Source organism: Nematostella vectensis, chromosome 14, assembly GCF_932526225.1.
Source record: "Nematostella vectensis chromosome 14, jaNemVect1.1, whole genome shotgun sequence".
Lineage (NCBI taxonomy): Eukaryota > Metazoa > Cnidaria > Anthozoa > Actiniaria > Edwardsiidae > Nematostella > Nematostella vectensis.
In genome coordinates, this window is record NC_064047.1 from 13049389 (window position 1) to 13072502 (window position 23114).

At 39.9% G+C, this 23114-nt stretch overlaps 1 protein-coding gene across 2 annotated transcripts in view; it reads left to right on the forward strand.

Annotated features, from left to right (window-relative positions):
- The first annotated feature begins 1514 nt into the window (after positions 1–1514).
- Positions 1515–23114, forward strand: part of LOC5520403 (polyphosphoinositide phosphatase-like) — a 40397-nt gene continuing 18797 nt past the window's right edge. For both annotated transcript variants that reach the window (XM_048721534.1, XM_048721535.1), the window contains exons 1-13: positions 1515–1606; positions 1677–1775; positions 2529–2661; positions 3177–3231; positions 3426–3533; positions 4433–4483; positions 4711–5330; positions 6563–6663; positions 7104–7229; positions 8126–8165; positions 9074–9171; positions 9486–9619; positions 16458–16503. In XM_048721534.1, coding sequence (XP_048577491.1) covers positions 1547–1606; positions 1677–1775; positions 2529–2661; positions 3177–3231; positions 3426–3533; positions 4433–4483; positions 4711–5330; positions 6563–6663; positions 7104–7229; positions 8126–8165; positions 9074–9171; positions 9486–9619; positions 16458–16503 — 1671 coding nt within the window. In that variant the 5' untranslated portion in view covers positions 1515–1546. The remainder of the gene's footprint in view (positions 1607–1676; positions 1776–2528; positions 2662–3176; positions 3232–3425; positions 3534–4432; positions 4484–4710; positions 5331–6562; positions 6664–7103; positions 7230–8125; positions 8166–9073; positions 9172–9485; positions 9620–16457; positions 16504–23114) is intronic.

Sequence of the window (23114 nt, forward strand, 5' to 3'; positions counted from 1 at the left end):
GTCTGTAACGCCGGTCGGGGTCTACCATCTCGAGCACCAGCGGAAGCACTGCGTTCGCCCGCAGAGACTCTCGCTCGTGCGAGACCCACCACACCGAGCCGTCGTCATTAATATCAGGCCCCCGCACAACCGGCTTTAGAGCAATCACACCTGTTCCACCAAGATCTCGCATCTCCTGGTAAACACTGGCGCTTACGTCTCGGCCCCGTAGAGTGGCATCCACGCTTGGGAACCGAAGATGGGCGCCGCCGACGAAGAGAGAGTATTACGGCTCGGGGTCTAAGCTCTCCGGGCCCTCCTGCCGCCGTCCCGGCTGCAGAGGGTCGAACTCGCGCCAGACCTCCTCCGTCCACACCTTCTCCGGTACGAGCGGCTTAAGCAGCCTGTGTTTGACATCGTCGGGGATGTCCTCGTCCAGGATGTTTTGGACCAGCCCTGTCAGTACGGCGGGCGCCTCTTTTTCGCGCATGCTATCGAGAATCTCCTCTATGTAGGCGTCCATGCTCGGGCACACCTTGAGCCACCCAGTCTCTAACTGAGAGTTGGGGTATGCCCTGCGCCACCCAGTCTCTAATTGACCGCACCGCGGGCTGCGATGTCAGATAGGACGAGTGCGAACCGCTTCCGAGCGCGCCTCTCGATGCCGCGCATCCTCTGCCCTTTACGATTCGCTCCGCAGGGGCGGCACAGCCGCGTCTCCGACTGAGTCCCTATGCCGCAGACCCTGCACGGCACGGGGAGGGGGCTGCCCTTACGGAGCCTTTGGAGGTGCACCTTGCAGTAGGTGTCCAAGCACCTCCGGCCGCACGTGTTTGCGCGGCCGATCCCTAGCCACCCGCAGTAATCTTTTCCGCGCTCCATCCTTCGAACGCTCGGTATACCACAGGACAGACGAATGTCTAAATTGCAAGGCCAACGCCTAATTAATTATTCATGAGCGCGAAACACCTTCAGCCCTAATTATTCATGCACGCGAAACACCTGCAGCCCTAATTGATTATTCATGTACGCGAAATCTATTTTGCCTACATTAGCTTTTGCCGATTGTTTATGTACGTGAAATCGATTTGGCCTACATTAGCTTTTGCCGATTGTTTATGTACGTGAAACCGTTTTGGCCTACATTAGCAGTCGCCAAAAGCTTATGTACGTGAAATCGATTCGGCCTACATTAGCAATCGCCGATTGTTTACGTACGTGAAACACCATACGCTTGATATTTAGAGACGGAGCTGGGAGTCCCGGAGGGGCGATTCGCGTCTCCCAGGCCTAAGACAGGAGACGGGGCTGGGAGGCCCGGAGGGGCGATCCACGCCTCCCACTAGTTTCTCTGAAACCTCCTAGTCCCCCCCCCGCTAGCAGAGGCCTCTTTTCTCTGTATTTCGCTGGGCTGGCGTCCGCGAGGAAAAGATACCAGCCCAGCGAAATACAGAGAAAAGAGGCCTCTGCTAACAGGGAACCCCCCCCCCCACCCCCCCCTTTTTACGCTGCCGAAGCTTCTAGTTACCAGTCTTTCTCGATCTCACGGTCAGCGTCGCAGTCCAAGATGGCGGACTTTCTTGCAGTTCGCCGTATCCAGAGAGTGGTGTTGTACGAAACGAAAGCGGTAAACAAGCACCTCCAATATCCTTTATCACACTTGTAACGTTTTACTTAGCTCATCTTACTTCTTTCAGAGGTACTACCTTGTTGGATCTAACAACGCGCAGACAAGATTTCGAGTGCTTAAAATCGACCGCACAGAACCGCGAGACCTGGTTATGTCGGATGACAAGGTACAATCAGAAGTCTGGCAGCTTTAGTGGTTATTCATGGCTAGATATTTATTTGCAGCATGCCTTTATTCAGTATTTGTTCCCATTATTGAATATTTCTTTCACTTAGACACTTTCCAAGCAGGAAGTATGATAATGCAGAAGAAACGTCGCATTATGTACTGAGTAGTACTGTCCCCTATCCCAGTTGTTATATAGCAGGCATTTGGGGAATTCACGTTTGCTCTCTTGTAGACTTAATGCAGTTTAAGCTTGCTTGCTTGTTGCCAGAGAAGTACTCACAGAAGAAGGAAAGTTTATAGCTCAGTAAAAAGTAGCCCAGGAAGGAGAGGAAATAATAGAATCATACCAAGTTGCTGTGATGATATAGATGTGATGCTTGGTAATATCAAAATTAAAAGAAAACTGATATCGCCTTTACCACCGGTGTTGATATCATATTTATCAACACACGTGGTGATAACCAATGAGCTTTCAGTATTTTTGTGGGCTGAATCTGAAGGATTGTTTATAATAAATAGAACAGTGGATACAATTTAATATTTATCTTCTTGTGACAATATTATCTATCTGTTTGCTCTTTTGTGCTGTGCTCACTTGTTGAGATAATTTAACTCTCAAAGATAAAATGGCCTTAGTCATGGATTTTAGACGCAAAGCCCAATTGCACAAAGAAGAAAATAAGGTAAATCTAGAAGTGATGGAAGGGTGGGAATTTTTATCAACTTAGAGCATGCAATGTTCACATTTCAGATGGAGTACACTCAGCGCCAAATCAAAGAGCTGCTTTCCACAATAAATGCTGGCAACACTTTGAGGTCAAACAAGCCATATGAAACAGCAAGCAAAGGACTGTCACGAAGCATGTCAGCTTATGGCATTCTTGGTAAGATGGATACATAGATATGACGCCACCTGCCTGTAGCCAGGATTTTGAGCAGTGGGGTTTGTTCACCCTTTTAGGCTCGTAAGAGCTCAAAGTGGTACTTTATTTTTCTTCATGAGAACAAACGTTGAAGGCGAGTGGGTGGCTCCTCCGAACCCCTCAACCCCGCTGGCTACGGTCCTGTGCAACATGATAGTGTGAAGTGAATAAATAGGCATTCCAGTGTGTCCATTGTATTATTGGTATTTACTTACAGTAAGATCAATGCAACACTCGTCTCAACAAGGATTTTTAATCAAACATTTTCTTCCTTTTACATGCTAAATATGGCTTTTTGGTCAATGCAAATTTAGGTAAAGAATGTGTATACTGTAAGGTATACTGTAAGCCACTTTGGTTGTGTGTTTGGCAGATCTGCCAATCTTATTATTTGAGAGGTCTCCCCCTAGCAATCCACCCCCACCCCTCCCTCCCTCCAAACAAACTAGTATTTTCATATTTCTGTCATTTCTCAGGTTTTGTGAGGTTCTTAGAAGGCTATTATATTGTTCTAATCACAGAAAGAAGAAAGTAAGTTAAAAGCATCTAGATAAAGTACATGATTGGTAACAAGTTTGTTTGGCTAATCTAATTTTGGGCAAAGGAGTCATTTATTAATTTGATCATCTTTTTTGTTTATTCATTTACTCATTTATTCATTTATTGTTTTTTTTTGTTTGTCAATATTTATTAACCATTGGATCGCTTGTGTCCGAAATATTTAGACAAGCTCAGATTGGAGCTCACACCATTTACAAAGTCGAGGACACTAAACTTGTGCCTATACCTAATGAGAGTATAGTACAGAAAATCCAGCATCCAGACGAATCAAGGCAAGAAAAGAAGTATTATTGTGGTGAAAGGGTTATGGTAGCAGTGATAGTGTTGTGATGGCAGTGGTGATACTGTTAGCGGTGAAGATGATTGTTGTGTTAAAGAAAAAGTGATAATGATGATGATGATGGATGTGATAATTGTAGTAATAATGATGGTGATTATGATGATTACTGTAAGATGATGACACAGTGATGCTAATTATAGTGAAGATTTGGTTGCTATGACAATGGAAGTGATGTTGATGGTTGTGATCATAGTGATAAGGCTGGTTGCGGTAATAGTGATAATGACAAGGTTATGATAGTGATGGTGATGGCAATAGGGTTGGTTGTGGTGATAGTGATAATGACAAGGTTATGATAGTGATGGTGATGGCAATAGGGTTGGTTGTGATGATAGTGATAATGACAATGGTTATGATAGTGATGGTGATGGCTATAGGGCTGGTTGTGGTGATAGTGATAATGAAAATGGTTATGATAGTGATAGTGATGGTGATAGGGCTGGATGTGATAATGGCAATGGTTATTTTAGTGATAGTGATGGTGATAGGGTTGGTTGTGGTGATAGTGATAATGACAATGGTTATGATAGTGGTGGTGATGGCTATAGGGTTGGTTGTGGTGATAGTGATAATGACAATGGTTATGATAGTGATGGCTATAGGGTTGGTTGTTGTGGTAGTGGTGATGGCGATGGTTATGATAGTGATGGTGATGGCAGTAGGGTTGGTTGTGGTGATAGTGATGATGACAATAGTAATGATGTCCAGCATCAAGATGATTTAAGGTGGAATGTGATAGTGATGATAACTGATAGATACCATAGTGTTAGTATGGACATACTGCAAATCTGAGCGAATAAAGCTCTACCATAGCTTTCTATGTTGTTTCAGATATGTGAAGATCTTTCAGAATGTGGACTTGTCTAGCAACTTCTATTTTAGGTATGCATTGTATTGACTTTGTATACAAACATTAAAATGTACTTTGCTGCCTTGCTTGTTTTATGGTTAACCCATTTTTTCCTGGAGATTTTTTCCTATTAAATTTACAAAAAATATAATGATGACCAAATCAAATCAGAAGTCCGAGGATAAACCACTGGAGGAAGGGAAGTCCTAGTCACTGAGCCATTCCTACTCTCTCGTAATATCATAGTCTTCACTTGCAGCTATAGCTACGATCTCACGCATACCTTACAACACAACATGGCTCCATTGATTGGACCTAAAGACAAGTCTGACAAGGCTTGCAAGGGATCATGGGAAGCCTGGGGGAGTATTAAATGCAACAGCTGTGCTGAACCGGATCTCAAAGACACTCAAAATAAGACAAATAAAAATGCTGATAGAGAAACTTTAGAAGTAAGGAGGGACGTGGATGGGCAGCAAGACCAAGACGACAAAGGTGGTCAGATCACATCAACCCTGAAATTATCTGAGGAAAGTAAACCTGAAGAGAAGGAAGTTGATGTGAGTGACAGAGATTTGGCCAAAAAACAACAAAAACAAGATCACAGCTCTAAAGAATCGACACAGAGAGATCCTGAAGGGAGAGAAAAACCTAAGCAGGAAAATAATGGAGCTGTTAAGGATGACAAGGATGCATGTGCGGCTTGTGAGAAGCTGCGGAGTGAGTCCCTGAGTAGACCGAATACCTCCCACAGGAACGTGAGGATCAGCAAGCCGTGCTACAAATTCACTTGGAATAAATACCTGTTGCACGGTTTTGAGGGTGTGGTTCACCTGGACTGGGTGCTGTATGTCATCAATGGTTTTCTTGGCCAATCAGGTAACACAGTACTACGTACAATACCTGGGTGTGGTATGTCATCAATGGTGTCTTGGCCAATCAGGTAACACACAATACTATTTACAATAATGGGTTTAAGAGTGTGGCTCATATGGCTTGTACATCATCATTGTACATACTGTACAGACAGTGGTATGTAAAATATGTGTTAAATGGGTTAGAGGGGGCGGTTGGTATAGATGGGTGTTGTATGCCATCAGTAAATCCTTTTGCCATTCAGGTAACCTCAAGGGTGATGTGGTACCTTATCAATTCCAAAGCCCACCCCAAGCCCAGTACTTTTGCTCAGATCAATGGCTAATGCTTGAAACGCCAGTGAAGCTAAACTGTTTTCACAAAGGCATAAAACTTCAACCTTGTGTTGATTAATTTTCCTGATTCCCCTACGACTACGCAGACCACCTAGTCATTCATTACAGCTTGTCTGAATTTTTTCTAGTCTTCCAAAGCTTACCCAAGCCTTATGGTACAGTAATTATCCCTACAACTCCACAAAATCAATAACCATGGCTATTGCAGTAGTAGCATACTCATGCTTCCTTGGAAAACAGATCTCAAGGGTTTCCAAAAATAATAATTTAGTAATGGGAAGGGAAGCCCTTTTAGCCCCCCCCCCACTAAACATGTACTGTACTGATATTCCTTCTGAAAACAAAACCATTCATCAAGTTTTGCTGGCATTTTGTTCAATATGCAAGAATGCAAACTTTTTTCAAGGCTTTGATCTTTGTTATATAGTATTAAAGGCATGAAAGGGGCACTATAAAAAACAAAAAAAGTGAAAAAATAAAAACAGCATGAAATCTTTCTGGTTACATCAACCAAGGTGTGAATAGAAAGGAACCAATTTCCTATAAAATAGTATATATGGGGAGGTTTTAGCCGATTTACTATCTGCGGTTTCAAGGTTTGGGTCAATGTACAGCCTGTAACAAAACCTAAAAATACTATTTTCAATCCATTTCCTTCCACTTAATGGGAGATGTTCAAACCACAATATTTTATTTTCCCGAAAGATCAGAGGTTAAACAACCTGAATGGTTATTGGTTATCCTGCATAATTTTGGCTGTTTATGAGCTTTTCTAAATAAAACTGAAATAATTCTTATAGCGTGCCCCTTTAAATTTTGAGCACAAAATTATTGCATAGGTGATGTGTTATATGTGTTGCAGGTCAATAAGGTCATGCATTCGTTTCATAATATTTGTAGATATCTGTGTGTATGGCCAGCCTATTTACGTAACCCTCATAGCTCGGCGGTCTGCGAGGTTTGCAGGGACGAGATTCCTGAAAAGAGGCACTAATGAGGAGGTATGTCTGGTGACACAGTCATTTGTTGTTGTCTGACAACTATCTGGGGAACATTGGTGGGGCAGTTGGCAGAGCATTGATCTGTTGAACCTGTGCATCTCATTGCTGGGTTCTAGGTTAATTTCCCAGTTCCAACATGAATTGAGACTTTACTTAACATCTGAATGCTTGGAAGATCAGCCTCCATTTTCACAGACATGCTAAAGGGATCCAGATTGATGATGTAGGTCACAGTAGTTAACATTTACCCCGTGGTAAGGCCCTTTTCTACTAGTCACTTTATTATGACTACTTCTTCTCGAGGTACACAAAAGATAGTTACGACTCCTGCAAAGAATTCAAATAAATGCTCTCGATTTCATGAAAGCCACAATGTTGGTATAAACACATTAGTTAACATAACTAACTATCTTTCTCCTAAATTATACTTTGATTGACAGGGCTTCGTAGCGAATGAGGTGGAGACAGAACAGATAGTCCATGATGCATCAGTGCTGTCTTTTCACAGTGGGCGCTTCACTTCATATGTCCAGATCAGGGGTTCTGTTCCTACCTTTTGGTCACAGGTAAAAGGTGTACCGAATACCTGTAGCTGCCATGCTATGTTAATGGTAGGCTGGCAAAGCACTTTATCATTGGTAGCTTGGCAACTAAATGCATTAGGGTGGGCTGACAAAGCAATGAATCATGGGTAGGCTTGCAAAGCAATGTATCATGGGTAGCCTGGCAAAGCATTACATCATGGTTAGTCTGCAAAGCAATGTATCATGGGTAGTCTGGCAAAGCATTGCATCATGGGTAATCTGGCAATGCAATGCATCATTGGTTATCTGGCAAAGTATTGCATTATGGGTAGTCTGGCAAAGCATTGCATCATGGGTAGTCTGGCAAAGCAATGCATCATGGGTAGTCTGCAAAGCAATGTATCATGGGTAGTCTGGCACAGCATTGCATCATGGGTAGTCTGGCAAAGCATTACATCATGGGTAGTCTACAAAGCAATGTATCATGGGTAGTCTGGCAAAGCATTGCATCATGGGTAGTCTGGCATAGCAATGCGTCATGGGTGGACTGGCAAAGCATTGCATCATGGGTAGTCTGGCAAAGCATTACATTATGGGGTAGTCTGGCAAAGCATTGCATCATGGGTAGTCTGGCACAGCATTGCATCATAGGTAGTCTGGCAAAGCATTGCATCATGGGTAGTCTGGCAAAGCATTGCATCATGGGTAGTCTGGCAAAGCATTACATTATGAGTAGTCTGGCAAAGCATTGCATCATGGGTAGTCTGGCAAAGCATTACATCATGGGTAGTCTGGCATAGCAATGCGTCATGGGTGGACTGGCAAAGCATTGCACCATGGGTAGTCTGGCATAGCAATGCATTTATAGGTGGGGAATCAAATCATTGTGTCCTAGGTAGAGTCACCTGGTTTATTTATTTATTTTTTGTCATTCTAAGGATATGAAGCAAGTCATGGTCCCTAAGCCGCAAATAATGGGTTTGTACCACTTCTTAATAGTCTCATTTTTCTTTGCACAATAGAAGTCAAATAAGGTCTGCCATGACAGCAGTTTCATTCCAGACAATTTAATTCCAGCTTATTACATGATTGACACCTTTTCCATTGTTCTTGCAAGTCCTTTATTTCCCTTAAATACCAATGAATAATTTACAATCTTAAAAAAACAGGGAGGGCTTGATGTATGTATCAGCAGGGAAAAAGTGGGGTCTAATATGAACTCATTAGATATGAATGAGGTTAATAACTAGAATACTAATGATGAGGAGTAGGTTAAAAACTAGATATTAACCGTAATTACTAATGAAGGACCATCTTATTAAACCTTGAGTAGAAATGAGCAAAAAAACACCACATTTTTGCCACAGATTTGATAACAAGAACGATCGAATATTAACAATGCATCGATTCAATTGTCATGAAGGTTTATGTGAAATTTTGGAAAATTATTCCACCAGCAAAGTTAGGCTGTGGTATGGCTATCTGAGGTGTATACTAACTCGTTTCGCTTGTTTATTGTTGTCAACATTACAGTTCTTGAAAATAGATATTTGGCTTAGTTAAAATAAGTCGCTCTTTTTTGCTGTCAGTGAGCTACATTCTCGCAGCCTGCTCACACTGAATCTCTGTGTTAAGAAAATTTTGCAATTTAACTCCACCTTTGGGAATTGAGTCTGTGCATAGAGCAGCCGTGATATGTCTTAATGTTAATATTGATTGTGTACAGTATTGATCTAATGAGCTTTTCAAATTTGTGCAATCAACCACCAACTCTCCTGGGCTTTCTTGCAGATCAATAATAACCTGAACCTTGTTTGTTTGTTTAAAAAAAAACTCATTTTAGATTCCTTTCATCATTAAGTTGTTGAGTCCATCTCCCTTTGCAGTTGACAGAGCTGACCCATACTGCAATGCAGCCGCACAACATGTGAACAGACTTCTGGGGAGGTTTGGTGCACCGCTGGTCATATTGAACCTGGTCAAGGTATGCCGGCAGAGCATTGTGCTGATGTTGTAATTTCACTTTGCAAATAGCTCAGCAAATGCTGATATTGTGGCCTCAATATGGAGTTTGATTCCTGTTTAAATCCCGGTAAATTAGTTAAAGAGCACACAAATTATTGTACATAAGGGCTGAAAAACAATGCAAGATCTTATTTACTTCAATCAAGTTTTTAAACTATTTTGGCTTTTTCCAAATTAATGCTAAAGTGAATCTTCAACTGCTTGTATTGCACCTTTTGAAGTTTATCTTTTTATAAAAGAAAAGGCTTGCTCAACTAATTTGTGCATTTTTAGAGACGGGAGAAGAAGCGACATGAGCAGATACTTAGCGAGGAACTGCAGACGGCTGTTGAATATCTTAATCAATTCCTGCCTCCAGAACACAACATACAGTACATTCCATGGGACATGGCCAGACATAATAAGAGGTAAAGTCACCCCATAATATAACATACAGTACATTCCATGGGACAAGACATAATAAGAGGTAAAGTCACCCCATAATACAACATACAGTACATGACATGGGACATGGTAAGACATAATAAGAGGTAAAGTCACCCCATAATACAACATACAGTACATGACAAGGAACATGGCCAGACATAATAAGAGGTAAAGTCACCCCATAATACAACATACAGTACATGACAAGGAACATGGTAAGACATAATAAGAGGTAAAGTCACCCCATAATACAACATACAGTACATGACATGGGACATGGTAAGACATAATAAGAGGTAAAGTCAACCCATTAATACAACATACAGTACATGACAAGGGACATGGTAAGACATAATAGGAGGTAAAGTCACCCCATAATACAACATACAGTACATGACAAGGGACATGGTAAGACATAATAAGAGGTAAAGTCACCCCATAATACAACATACAGTACATGACAAGGAACATGGCCAGACATAATAAGAGGTAAAGCCATCCCATAATACAACAAACAGTACATGACATGGGACATGGTAAGACATAATAGGAGGTAAAGTCACCCCATAATACAACATACAGTACATGACATGGGACATGGTAAGACATAATAAGAGGTAAAGTCGCCCCATAATACAACATACAGTACATGACATGGGACATGGTAAGACATAATAAGAGGAAAAGTCATCCCATAATACAACAAACAGTACATTCCGTGGGACATGCCCAGACATAATAAGAGTAAAGCCACCCCATAATACAACAAACAGTACATTCCGTGGGACATGGCCAGACATAATAAGAGGTAAAGTCACCCCATAATACAACATACAGTACATGACAAGGGACATGGTAAGACATAATAGGAGGTAAAGTCACCCCATAATACAACATACAGTACATGACATGGGACATGGTAAGACGTAATAAGAGGTAAAGTCACCCCATAATACAATATACAGTACATGACATGGGACATGGCCAGACATAATAAGAGGTAAAGTCACCCCATAATACAACATACAGTACATGACATGGGACATGGTAAGACATAATAGGAGGTAAAGTCACCCCATAATACAATATAGAGTACATGACAAGGGACATGGTAAGACATAATAAGAGGTAAAGTCACCCCATAATACAACATACAGTACATGACACAGGACATGGCCAGACATAATAAGAGGTAAAGTCACCCCATAATACAACATACAGTACATGACATGGGACATGGTAAGACATAATAAGAGGTAAAGTCACCCCATAATACAACATACAGTACATGACACAGGACATGGCCAGACATAATAAGAGGTAAAGCCACCCCATAATTCAACATACAGTACATGACGTAGGGCATGGCCAGACATAATAAGAGGTAAAGTCAACCCATAATACAACATACAGTACATGACAAGGGACATGGTAAGACATAATAGGAGGTAAAGTCACCCCATAATACAACATACAGTACATGACATGGGACATGGTAAGACGTAATAAGAGGTAAAGTCACCCCATAATACAATATACAGTACATGACAAGGGACATGGTAAGACATAATAAGAGGTAAAGTCACCCCATAATACAACATACAGTACATGACACAGAACATGGCCAGACATAATAAGAGGTAAAGCCACCCCATTAATACAACATACAGTACATGACATGGGACATAGCCAGACATAGTAATAAGAGGTAAAGTCACCCCATAATACAACATACAGTACATGACAAGGAACATGGCCAGACATAATAAGAGGTAAAGTCACCCCATAATACAACATACAGTACATGACACAGGACATGGCCAGACATAATAAGAGGTAAAGTCACCCCATAATACAACATACAGTACATGACGTGGGACATGGCCAGACATAATAAGAGGTAAAGTCACCCCGTAATACAACATACAGTACATGACATGGGACATGGTAAGACATAATAAGAGGTAAAGTCACCCCATAATACAACATACAGTACATGACGTGGGACATGGCCAGACATAATAAGAGGTAAAGTCACCCCGTAATACAACATACAGTACATGACATGGGACATGGTAAGACATAATAAGAGGTAAAGTCACCCCATAATACAATATACAGTACATGACGTGGGACATGGCCAGACATAATAAGAGGTAAAGTCACCCCATAATACAACATACAGTACATGACATGGGACATGGTAAGACATAATAAGAGGTAAAGTCACCCCATAATACAATATACAGTACATGACGTGGGACATGGCCAGACATAATAAGAGGTAAAGTCACCCCATAATATAACATACAGTACATGACAATGGACATGGCCAGACATAATAAGAGGTAAAGTCACCCCATAATACAACATACAGTACATTCCGTGGGACATGGCAAGACATAATAAGAGGTAAAGTCACCCCATTAATACAACATACAGTACATTCCATGGGACATGGCCAGACATAATAAGAGGTAAAGTCACCCCATAATACAACATAGAGTACATGACATGGGACATGGCCAGACATAATAAGAGGTAAAGTCACCCCATAATACAACATACAGTACATGACACAGGACATGGCCAGACATAATAAGAGGTAAAGTCACCCCATAATACAACAAACAGTACATGACACAGGACATGGCCAGACATAATAAGAGGTAAAGTCACCCCATAATACAACATACAGTACATGACATGGGACATGGTAAGACATAATAAGAGGTAAAGTCACCCCATTAATACAACATACAGTACATGACACAGGACATGGCCAGACATAATAAGAGGTAAAGTCACCCCATAATACAACATACAGTACATGACAAGGAACATGGCCAGACATAATAAGAGGTAAAGTCACCCCATTAATACAACATACAGTACATGACATGGGACATGGTAAGACATAATAAGAGGTAAAGCCACCCCATAATACAACATACAGTACATTCCGTGGGACATGGCCAGACATAATAAGAGGTAAAGTCACCCCATTAATACAACATACAGTACATGATATGGGACATGGCCAGACATAATAAGAGGTAAAGTCACCCCATAATACAACATACAGTACATGACATGGGACATGGCCAGACATAATAAGAGGTAAAGCCACCCCATTAATACAACATACAGTACATGACATGGGACATGGCCAGACATAGTAATAAGAGGTAAAGTCACCCCATAATACAACATACAGTACATGACAAGGAACATGGCCAGACATAATAAGAGGTAAAGTCACCCCATAATACAACATACAGTACATGACACAGGACATGGCCAGACATAATAAGAGGTAAAGTCACCCCATAATACAACATACAGTACATGACGTGGGACATGGCCAGACATAATAAGAGGTAAAGTCACCCCGTAATACAACATACAGTACATGACATGGGACATGGTAAGACATAATAAGAGGTAAAGTCACCCCATAATACAACATACAGTACATGACGTGGGACATGGCCAGACATAATAAGAGGTAAAGTCACCCCGTAATACAACATACAGTACATGATATGGGACATGGCCAGACATAATAAGAGGTAAAGTCACCCCATAATACAACATACAGTACATGACGTGGGACATGGCCAGACATAATAAGAGGTAAAGTCACCCCATAATACAACATACAGTACATGACATGGGACATGGTAAGACATAATAAGAGGTAAAGTCAACCCATTAATACAACATACAGTACATGACATGGGACATGGTAAGACATAATAAGAGGTAAAGTCACCCCATAATACAATATACAGTACATGACGTGGGACATGGCCAGACATAATAAGAGGTAAAGTCACCCCATAATACAACATACAGTACATGACATGGGACATGGTAAGACATAATAAGAGGTAAAGTCACCCCATAATACAATATACAGTACATGACTTGGGACATGGCCAGACATAATAAGAGGTAAAGTCACCCCATAATATAACATACAGTACATGACCACAATGGACATGGCCAGACATAATAAGAGGTAAAGTCACCCCATAATACAACATACAGTACATTCCGTGGGACATGGCAAGACATAATAAGAGGTAAAGTCACCCCATTAATACAACATACAGTACATTCCATGGGACATGGCCAGACATAATAAGAGGTAAAGTCACCCCATAATACAACATACAGTACATGGCAAGGAACATGGCCAGACATAATAAGCGGTAAAGTCACCTCATAATACAACATACAGTACATGACATGGGACATGGTAAGACATAATAAGAGGTAAAGTCACCCCATAATACAACATACAGTACATGACGTGGGACATGGCCAGACATAATAAGAGGTAAAGTCACCCCGTAATACAACATACAGTACATGATATGGGACATGGCCAGACATAATAAGAGGTAAAGTCACCCCATAATACAACATACAGTACATGACGTGGGACATGGCCAGACATAATAAGAGGTAAAGTCACCCCATAATACAACATACAGTACATGACATGGGACATGGTAAGACATAATAAGAGGTAAAGTCAACCCATTAATACAACATACAGTACATGACATGGGACATGGTAAGACATAATAAAAGGTAAAGCCATCCCATAATACAATATACAGTACATGACGTGGGACATGGCCAGACATAATAAGAGGTAAAGTCACCCCATAATATAACATACAGTACATGACAATGGACATGGCCAGACATAATAAGAGGTAAAGTCACCCCATAATACAACATACAGTACATTCCGTGGGACATGGCAAGACATAATAAGAGGTAAAGTCACCCCATAATACAACATACAGTACATGGCAAGGAACATGGCCAGACATAATAAGCGGTAAAGTCACCTCATAATATAACATACAGTACATGACATGGGACATGGTAAGACATAATAAGAGGTAAAGTCACCCCATAATATAACATACAGTACATGACATGGGGCATGGTAAGACATAATAAGAGGTAAAGTCATCCCATAATACAACATACAGTACATGACATGGGACATGGCCAGACATAATAAGATGTAAAACCACCCCATAATACAACATACAGTACATTCCATGGGACATGGCCAGACATAATAAGAGGTAAAGTCACCCCGTAACACAACAAACAGTACATGACATGGGGCATGGTAAGACATAATAAGAGGTAAAGTCACCCCATAATATAACATACAGTACATGACATGGGACATGGTAAGACATAATAAAAGGTAAAGCCATCCCATAATACAACATACAGTACATGACATGGGACATGGTAAGACATAATAAGGGGTAAAGTCACCCCATAATACAACATACAGTACATGACAAGGGACATGGTAAGACATAATAAGAGGTAAAGTCACCCCATAATACAACATACAGTACATGACATGGGACATGGTAAGACATAATAAGAGGTAAAGTCACCCCATAATACAACATACAGTACATGACACAGGACATGGCCAGACATAATAAGAGGTAAAGTCACCCCATAATACAACATACAGTACATGACATGGGACATGGTAAGACATAATAAGAGGTAAAGTCACCCCATAATACAACATACAGTACATGACATGGGACATGGCCAGACATAATAAGAGGTAAAGCCACCCCATAATTCAACATACAGTACATGACGTAGGGCATGGCCAGACATAATAAGAGGTAAAGTCAACCCATTAATACAACATACAGTACATGATATGGGACATGGTAAGACATAATAAGAGGTAAAGTCACCCCATAATACAACATACAGTACATGACATGGGACATGGCCAGACATAATAAGAGGTAAAACCACCCCATTAATACAACAAACAGTACATTCCGTGGGACATGGCAAGACATAATAAGAGGTAAAGCCACCCCATAATACAATATACAGTACATGACAGATATGATTAATCATTGCATTATTTTAAGGCCCAAGAGCGAAGCTCGCATATCAACAAACTTAACATTACATGAGACATGGCCAAGTATACACCTATTTGAAATAAGTTTACACTTGATAAATTATGTGTCGTAACCCACGGTGGTTCATGGGTAGCGTTTAAAAGGCTGAATCTGTATCTGGAAGCCATGTTTATGTGAATTTTTATATGAACATAAACAAGAATTATCCAGCTTTAGAAACCTGTATTTAAATTTGGTTTACCGTAAATGACCTAATCAACGCCCCCTACCTAAAGAACGCCTCCTATCTAATGAACGCCTCACCTGTAAAGTTACAGGTTTATAATAAACGCCCCTCTCTAATAAAGGGCCCTCTATTTAACGCACACTACCCTCCCTTCCAGCACATAAACAAACGGCATAGTAATTAACCGTAATATAAATCAAATTTAAATAAATCTGAGTTTGGCTTCTACTGGATGAGACTTGAGACCTGGGTAAGAAATGCTTGCTACGCAAGCTTTAATTTAACGTGATCCTGACTGAGCTCTTGGATTTGTTATATTGTCATAGTTTGTAAAGAACGCCCCTCTCTAATAAACGCATCCTATCTATTGAACGCCCCCCCCACCCCCCTCGGACTGTCGAATTTTAATAAACGCCCCGGGCGTTTATTAGATCGTTTACGGTACGTCTTTTTGCTTATTTACTTGATATCCATAAAGCACTGCGGGTTACGATGCACAGATTCTCCAAGTGCAACAATATTTAAAATAGGTGTATACGATAGAGTAAATAGATAAGGTTTTTTTTACATGTGAGCTTTGAAGACATGATATTTATGCAATGTTCATTCATTGTAAGATTTCAATGATTTCTTATGTTTTCTTTGTAGTAAGGACTTGAACGTTATGGAAAGGCTAACCGTGATTGCCGATCAGGTAATAATAAGGGAAATAATTAACACGAGGTTGAAATGTTATGTTTACCCCTCTACAAAAACAGCGTTATTTTCAGCAAATGTAGCGAAAACGTCTTGTAAAAAAAATGCTGTTTTTCAGTCTCAAGCGTTCTGATCGTGTTCTTGTGGCTAGTAGAGACTGTGATTCTGGATTGCCTCTCCCCAACCCCTTTTGTTTTCTTTCTAACACAGGAATACCGAACCGAACGCTAGTAATTAGGCTTCTATTGTGTTCAGACTTGGAAATATGAAAATGCTGTGTTCTGAGCGTGTTACTGCTGATATTGTCTAACTCAGCGCTAGTCCGCTTGCTCTCTGGTAACCATTGCGGCCTTACCGCGGATCATTACAAATATGAACAAATATATAACATAAACAGTATAACTAAACAATGCCGGTTTGTTTGACTCAGGCACGTTAGAAAAACAGGAATCTGATTTATATGTATATTATACAATATCTACGCAATTTCTTTGATCGAAATGCCTTTATCGAAACCCTATTTCAATCCGTATTAGAAAATTGTATTCGTCCGGCACATATAAAAGGCCATTTTAATGAATCTTGATGCTGTGGTTTTTCTAAGAAAATATGCAGTTTTCCGAGGAGAAGAAAAACGCTCAAACAAGTCGTTAGCCCTGAAAGTGCCGTATTATAACGGAATATAATCATTGAAGATGGTGGACCTTAATGTTGGCGACCGAGTGGACCGACCCCCTTGCCCCTTTGACGCATATCTAAAATACTATTTCATTCTCCTGCTTTAAACATGAAGTAGGACAAAGCTTGTTATACCACAGGATTACCATCCTCCCGCTGTTATCATCAGGATTATTTCCCGTAAATGATCTATTACAAAATAAAGTTCGAATGATCAGAGTTATTTCATAAATTGTTCTGATGCTAGGTCCACCTCGAAAGCAAAGTATATCACGTGAAAGCAGGGATACACCAAAAACTGGAATCCGACTCTGCCTAATTTTCGTCTTTAATAAGACTTCTTCAGGGCAGAGTCTGCAATTGTATTGTATTCATTGTCCTGGTACGAGATCACGACAGTTTAGGCTTTTTGATTATATACATGAAAGCAGGGTATACAGTATATAATGATCATAAACACGAATGCTTGGACTTTTATTTTTGATACTTCAACGTGAACTAAAAATGATCTAATGCTTAGTGCTCAATTCCGAACTCATTTCGCTGGATTAAGTCGTTTTTATAGTTCCAAATAACGAAAATTATTCCTTGGACCTAATTTTTGGTCACGTTCCATTCTCGCTAGACCGTGAAAATTTGCGTCTTCATAATTAGAGAAAAGCGACATTAATGCATCATCAGACAGAATGCATTTCACGTTCGCCCCTTTGTTATTTTCGTTTTTTTTCCGCTGTTGCCGAATTTATTTTCATGTGACGTAAGCCCAGTTTAATTAGAGCACTACATATAAAAACTTGTTTAAAAAACCAACTCTTTCGCAGTTTTATCAAATCATAGTAACATTAGTATCGCCGTTGCCCAATTTTGTTTTTAGTTGGCGTAAGCTCACTGTTTCATTAGAGCACTTCACGAATATCGTGTTTCTTAAACAAGCTCTTTAGCAACTTGGTCAAATGAATGGTGTCTAGGGAAACAATAGTTTGATTTAATTGCGCGTAGTATCCGTTGTGTTGAAAAAGGATCATGAAACTAAGTTATTCGTAGCTAGTGCAGCGCATCGTATGTCATTCTCGACACCTTTTTGTCTTTAAAACAAAGGATGTTCTTTCGAATCACGTAGGAGTCCAAGGAGTTTAGTTTAGCTCTATGCAAATAGCGATAAGGATGGCAAACTGCTTCATAGCATCTCCTAACATTATGTACATAAGGCGGCAGTCTCGCCAGTTGTACACCAGCAGTGATAGTATTGGTGTTTTGATATTTTGATCACACAAGCCACATAAAGCCACACTTTGACCACAAGATATAACGGCAACGAGATAAAGAATATTTTAAATATAAGACAGCTAGCCATCTGCTAGGTTTTATTTGAAGTGGGCAGTAGACAACAAATCACAACATTCATACATCGTTGAGCTTTCGGCTGTATTCCAATTTTGTTCCATTTACTTTTCTAGTTCCTCTTGTTGAGTAATAAAGATATAAATATAATGTGTTTAACTCAAGCGTATAATGTAGGGCTAAACAGCACAGTGACGTCAGCATGACGTCATCCATAACGATCCATAACAAAATCTTATTTCACGTGATGGCAAAACCTGATATATAATAAGTAAGAAAGTCCAGGCCATTTCATGGGTGGGTTTGAGAAACAATTATATCGTATTTATATATTTAGGTTTTTTTTATTCGTCTCCGTCATCGATGCGCTCGTTATGACGTCAAAGCGTCGTTTAAGTAGTAATTATGTATGTTCTAACAGATGACGAGCGTTCCTGGCGAGTTAGTGTGTCTGCATTAATCGTTTTTGAAAGGTAAACGGACAATTTTTGCAAGAAACTATCAGCATTTGATAAGAAAGACAGACATGAGCGGTAAATGCCTCTCTAGTAATTTCATCCGAAAGATGGGGAAAACCTGGAGCACCCTGACTTCGAGGATCAGCCATAAATACCAGATAATAGGAGCCCAGGAACCAGAAAATGTGGTTTTCAACTGCACTCGATCAAGGGAATTTATGGTTTTTCCGCCAGATGGGAGCGAAGACGTGGGAGTCCCAATGGATCTGGATCTGAGCTGCCTCGTACGACCGAGAAGGAACGCGATCTGTGAAGTCAATGAAGTGGAGGACGAGGAACTGAGGCAATTTCGACATACTATTCTTGTGGATATTTACTTAAAGGAAGGATTGTCCAGCTTGTGACTAAATTACTGAAATACTCCATGAACCACCACTGCAAATGATCAAATATCGACAAATACCTTTGGTAAATATAATTTAACAACGCCTCGGAGGCTTGAAGTCACTGAATCTCCTTTCCGCAGTAAATGACACCGAAAAAAGATGGGAAACAAGGAACTATTGGTGTTCCACCGAGTCGAATGTGATATTATAATTTTGTTTTTCATTTTGTATCTTTTTCGAAGTGATAACACACTATTCAGAATCCATGGATGTATCCACACTCTGTCCTGATATACGCATACCAAATGCTAAATAACAGCTAAGGTACTACAGAATTTTTCAACAAGTCAAAAGTTAAACAAGAAAAAAATCGTAAACGAATTGGTTTCAAGTATTCCGGATCCAACCCTGTGTACCGACTCCTTCCACAAAACAATTTCTGAAAACACTACCAAGGGATTGGACCCAGTCCTCCTCGCCCTGGCGTACCGACCATTCTATGAAAAGACTAATATATAGATTTAGGCACTGCCTAAAAGCGGAGCCAGCTTTTTAACCCTATTTCCATATTGGGAATCTTTAGGCAGTTTAGAGGTATGACCCCCTGAACAAAATAGTTTCTAGACTAGAATTTTTTTGAGAATAAAAAAGAGATCCATAATGACAACACTCACCTCAGTCCATATGCTTTAAAAAGACTAAAGTGCTGTATGCTTAATCCCCCTCCCCACTTTTTCATTCATGTAACTTGTTTGAAATGCACGGTCCAAGCTGGATTTTATTTTATCTCAGCTATTTCTCCCACCGTAATGAAATGCTGGACCTCCTCCCAATCACCACTACTTTTGCAGCTTAAAAAAAATATTGCTGATATTTTAGTTTTATTTATTAACAGTGCTCTGGGTAGCTTCATTTGATAGACAACTGATACTGAACAGATATTTCCTATTTTACATTTCTACAATCAAATAATTACTCAGTTTTTTTTGTTGAGTACAGCTTTGAAGATCAAAAGACTTCAGCAGATGTTTGCAGCAAGAGAGCCCAACATTTTGCACCCAAAAATACCTATGATAAAAATTTTCAGCCATTTTTAAAACACAGTAGAGGTACAGGTACCAAATTGCTGGAAGATGCAACTACAAATCTTTGTGAATACAAATATTTCGATTCACTATCCTTTTCCTACTTGAGTTAAACAGCACAGTTATATCATACTTAAATGTTAACCTCCCAGTTAAAGCCCCAGACAAAGTTAGCATAGATAAGAAAAGAGAAACCCCATTTGACAGCATCCATTAAGGAGGGGAAGGCTCCTCCTAAAATAGTCAGATGGGGTTGTTTGTCCAGGGTATGAAATTATGCTAACTGCTTTCCCTTAGGTTGTGGTCAAAATACTTAGTGAAAGAAATTGCTTGACCGCACCTAATGTGCTACCTTATGGGGGTAGGAATTACTGACCACACCCAAATTGTTATCCCTTAGGGTTGAGATCGATCATCCCCTTCTGTTATGGGAGTCTATTTGGGTAAATGGGAATGGTAAACAGCAATTTTACCCAATAGCAGATATGGCGAGGACACAGAAATGTAGGTTTTAAATTAACTTGAATGTATCTATTTTATAATATATTAAATGCACAAAAGATGCTGAATGGCGAATCAAATTATTGCTACTCATAAGTAGCTTGAATCCCACAAAAGAATGAAAAGAGCATAGCACTTGGGACAACCCCCACCCCTTAAAAAAGGAAAAAGGAATCACAGTTTTGGTGATTGTAATGGTTAAAATTTTATGGCAATATCAACCAAACAGGAAAAATATGTTTCCCAGGGGAAGAATGCAGATTGATTGAAAAGGAAAAACATATTTAAAGGGAAGAAAGGAAAGCTAAATATTTTGCTAAAATATGCTGCTCATCATCCATGTCTTCATACAGTCTCACATTATGGCTTTTGGGTATTAACAGTTCACCTGAATCAGAAAAAAAATCGTTCGTTGTTATTTCAATTTTCTAATTTTCTTAAAACATGAGAACAAGCATAGAGGAAAACAAATGATTAGATTAGTATCCTTACCAAACAGAAACAGACAACAGATCAATATTGGCTTTATATGAGAAAGACATTTTGACGTTTTTCTGTATTTAACATAAAATTTGGGACAAAAACAGCATAGCCAGGTAATAAAGAAACGAGAAAGACTTTGCAAGGATGTTTGCGAAATGCTTTCCGTTTTTCCTCACACATTTGCCAATAAATAGCAAATGAATTCTCAATGAAATAAGCTTAATGATACAAAGATTTATCAACACAACTGTGTATACATGAGCCATCAAGGTCGTTCTTACCTGAGCTAGATAGATAAGTCTTGATTTGTAGATGTATTTTTCTTATTTGAGGAAAAGTTTCTTTTACGATTATAACAGAACTGGGAAGCCGTTTTAGTGCGTGCCAAAATAGCATCCAATCAGCGTTCAAGAAATTGATCTCTCAGCCAATTAAAAACACAGTGGAAGCAAGATGATTGAATAGTGACACCGGGAAAATCAGAGAAGTTGTAAAACGACTAAAATCGTTTTGTTTGAGGATTATTATCAGCAACATTTGCAAAAAAAAAGAATAACACTTAAAAGGAATAAGACAGAAATTTCGTTTTGATTCATATATTCTATTCACACCATTTTGAATTGAAATTTTCGTCCGGAACTCACCTTGACTGTCAATGTTGTTTGCCTTGTGGTGTTCGCTCGTTTAGGAGAACAATTCCGTATTTTAGCTATCATAAATAAAGCTTTTATTTTTGGATTTTTGCTCTGTAACATCATAATAAGAATAGTAGTGAAGAGCCTCCACAATTCCCTGATAAATGCTGCTGGTTTTGTAGCCTTTTCCTTCAACTATAAAGTTTTCAACCACCGCACCAGGTGAAGAAGTTGAGCCGATCTTTCAAATTCTTATTTTCATACGGCCATTTGACTGGATAATTAGTTGCATTTTCTCTATTAAACCATTTTTTCGTCAATTCTTCCCTGTCAAGGTAGACGGAGTAGTTACCAGTCCACCCTGCCCCGGCGTACCAGCCATTCTATGAAAAGATGGCAATGGAGACGGTGAATATTTGGAGTTATTCATTGCTTTATTTAAGATTTTCGTTTTCTTATTGCATCCGTGACACTGCTATTAAAAAAAAACTTTCCTGGTCGATTGTTTAAAAACCTTTTTACTCAAAAACCAAAGACCATTCACACAAAAATACATCCTAATTGGCTATTCCCATACTCTAATTGACGCCATAATATTTGCTCGTTAAGAGACTCGTCTTATCGTGCCTGTGATACCATTCAATGTCTAACCGCTGTGCCGGAGCACTAACGAACCAAAAGAAAATCAAGAAGAAGAGAACATGGATTTTTGCAGCAGTCTCTTTCGAAGATTAAACCGTTTGACAGGACGAGCGGATCGCAGTTACAAAGTGATCGAAGGAGAATCGGATAGTTTGGCTTTCTATTGCATTCGTTCAAAGGAATGCGTCGTTTTCCCGCCTGACTGTAGTGAAGACGAAGAAAAGCCGTTAAGTCTTGATCTGAGTTGTCTTGTGCGCCCAAGAAGGAATGCAATTTGTCATGAACTGGAAAAAAAAGACACTGCGCTGAAAGTCTTTCGCCGTGGAGTCCTTGCAGAGATAGTATGTTCTGGCGATTATATATTCGAGTAGATGTTAAAACCTTGGCCCATGGACCAGCG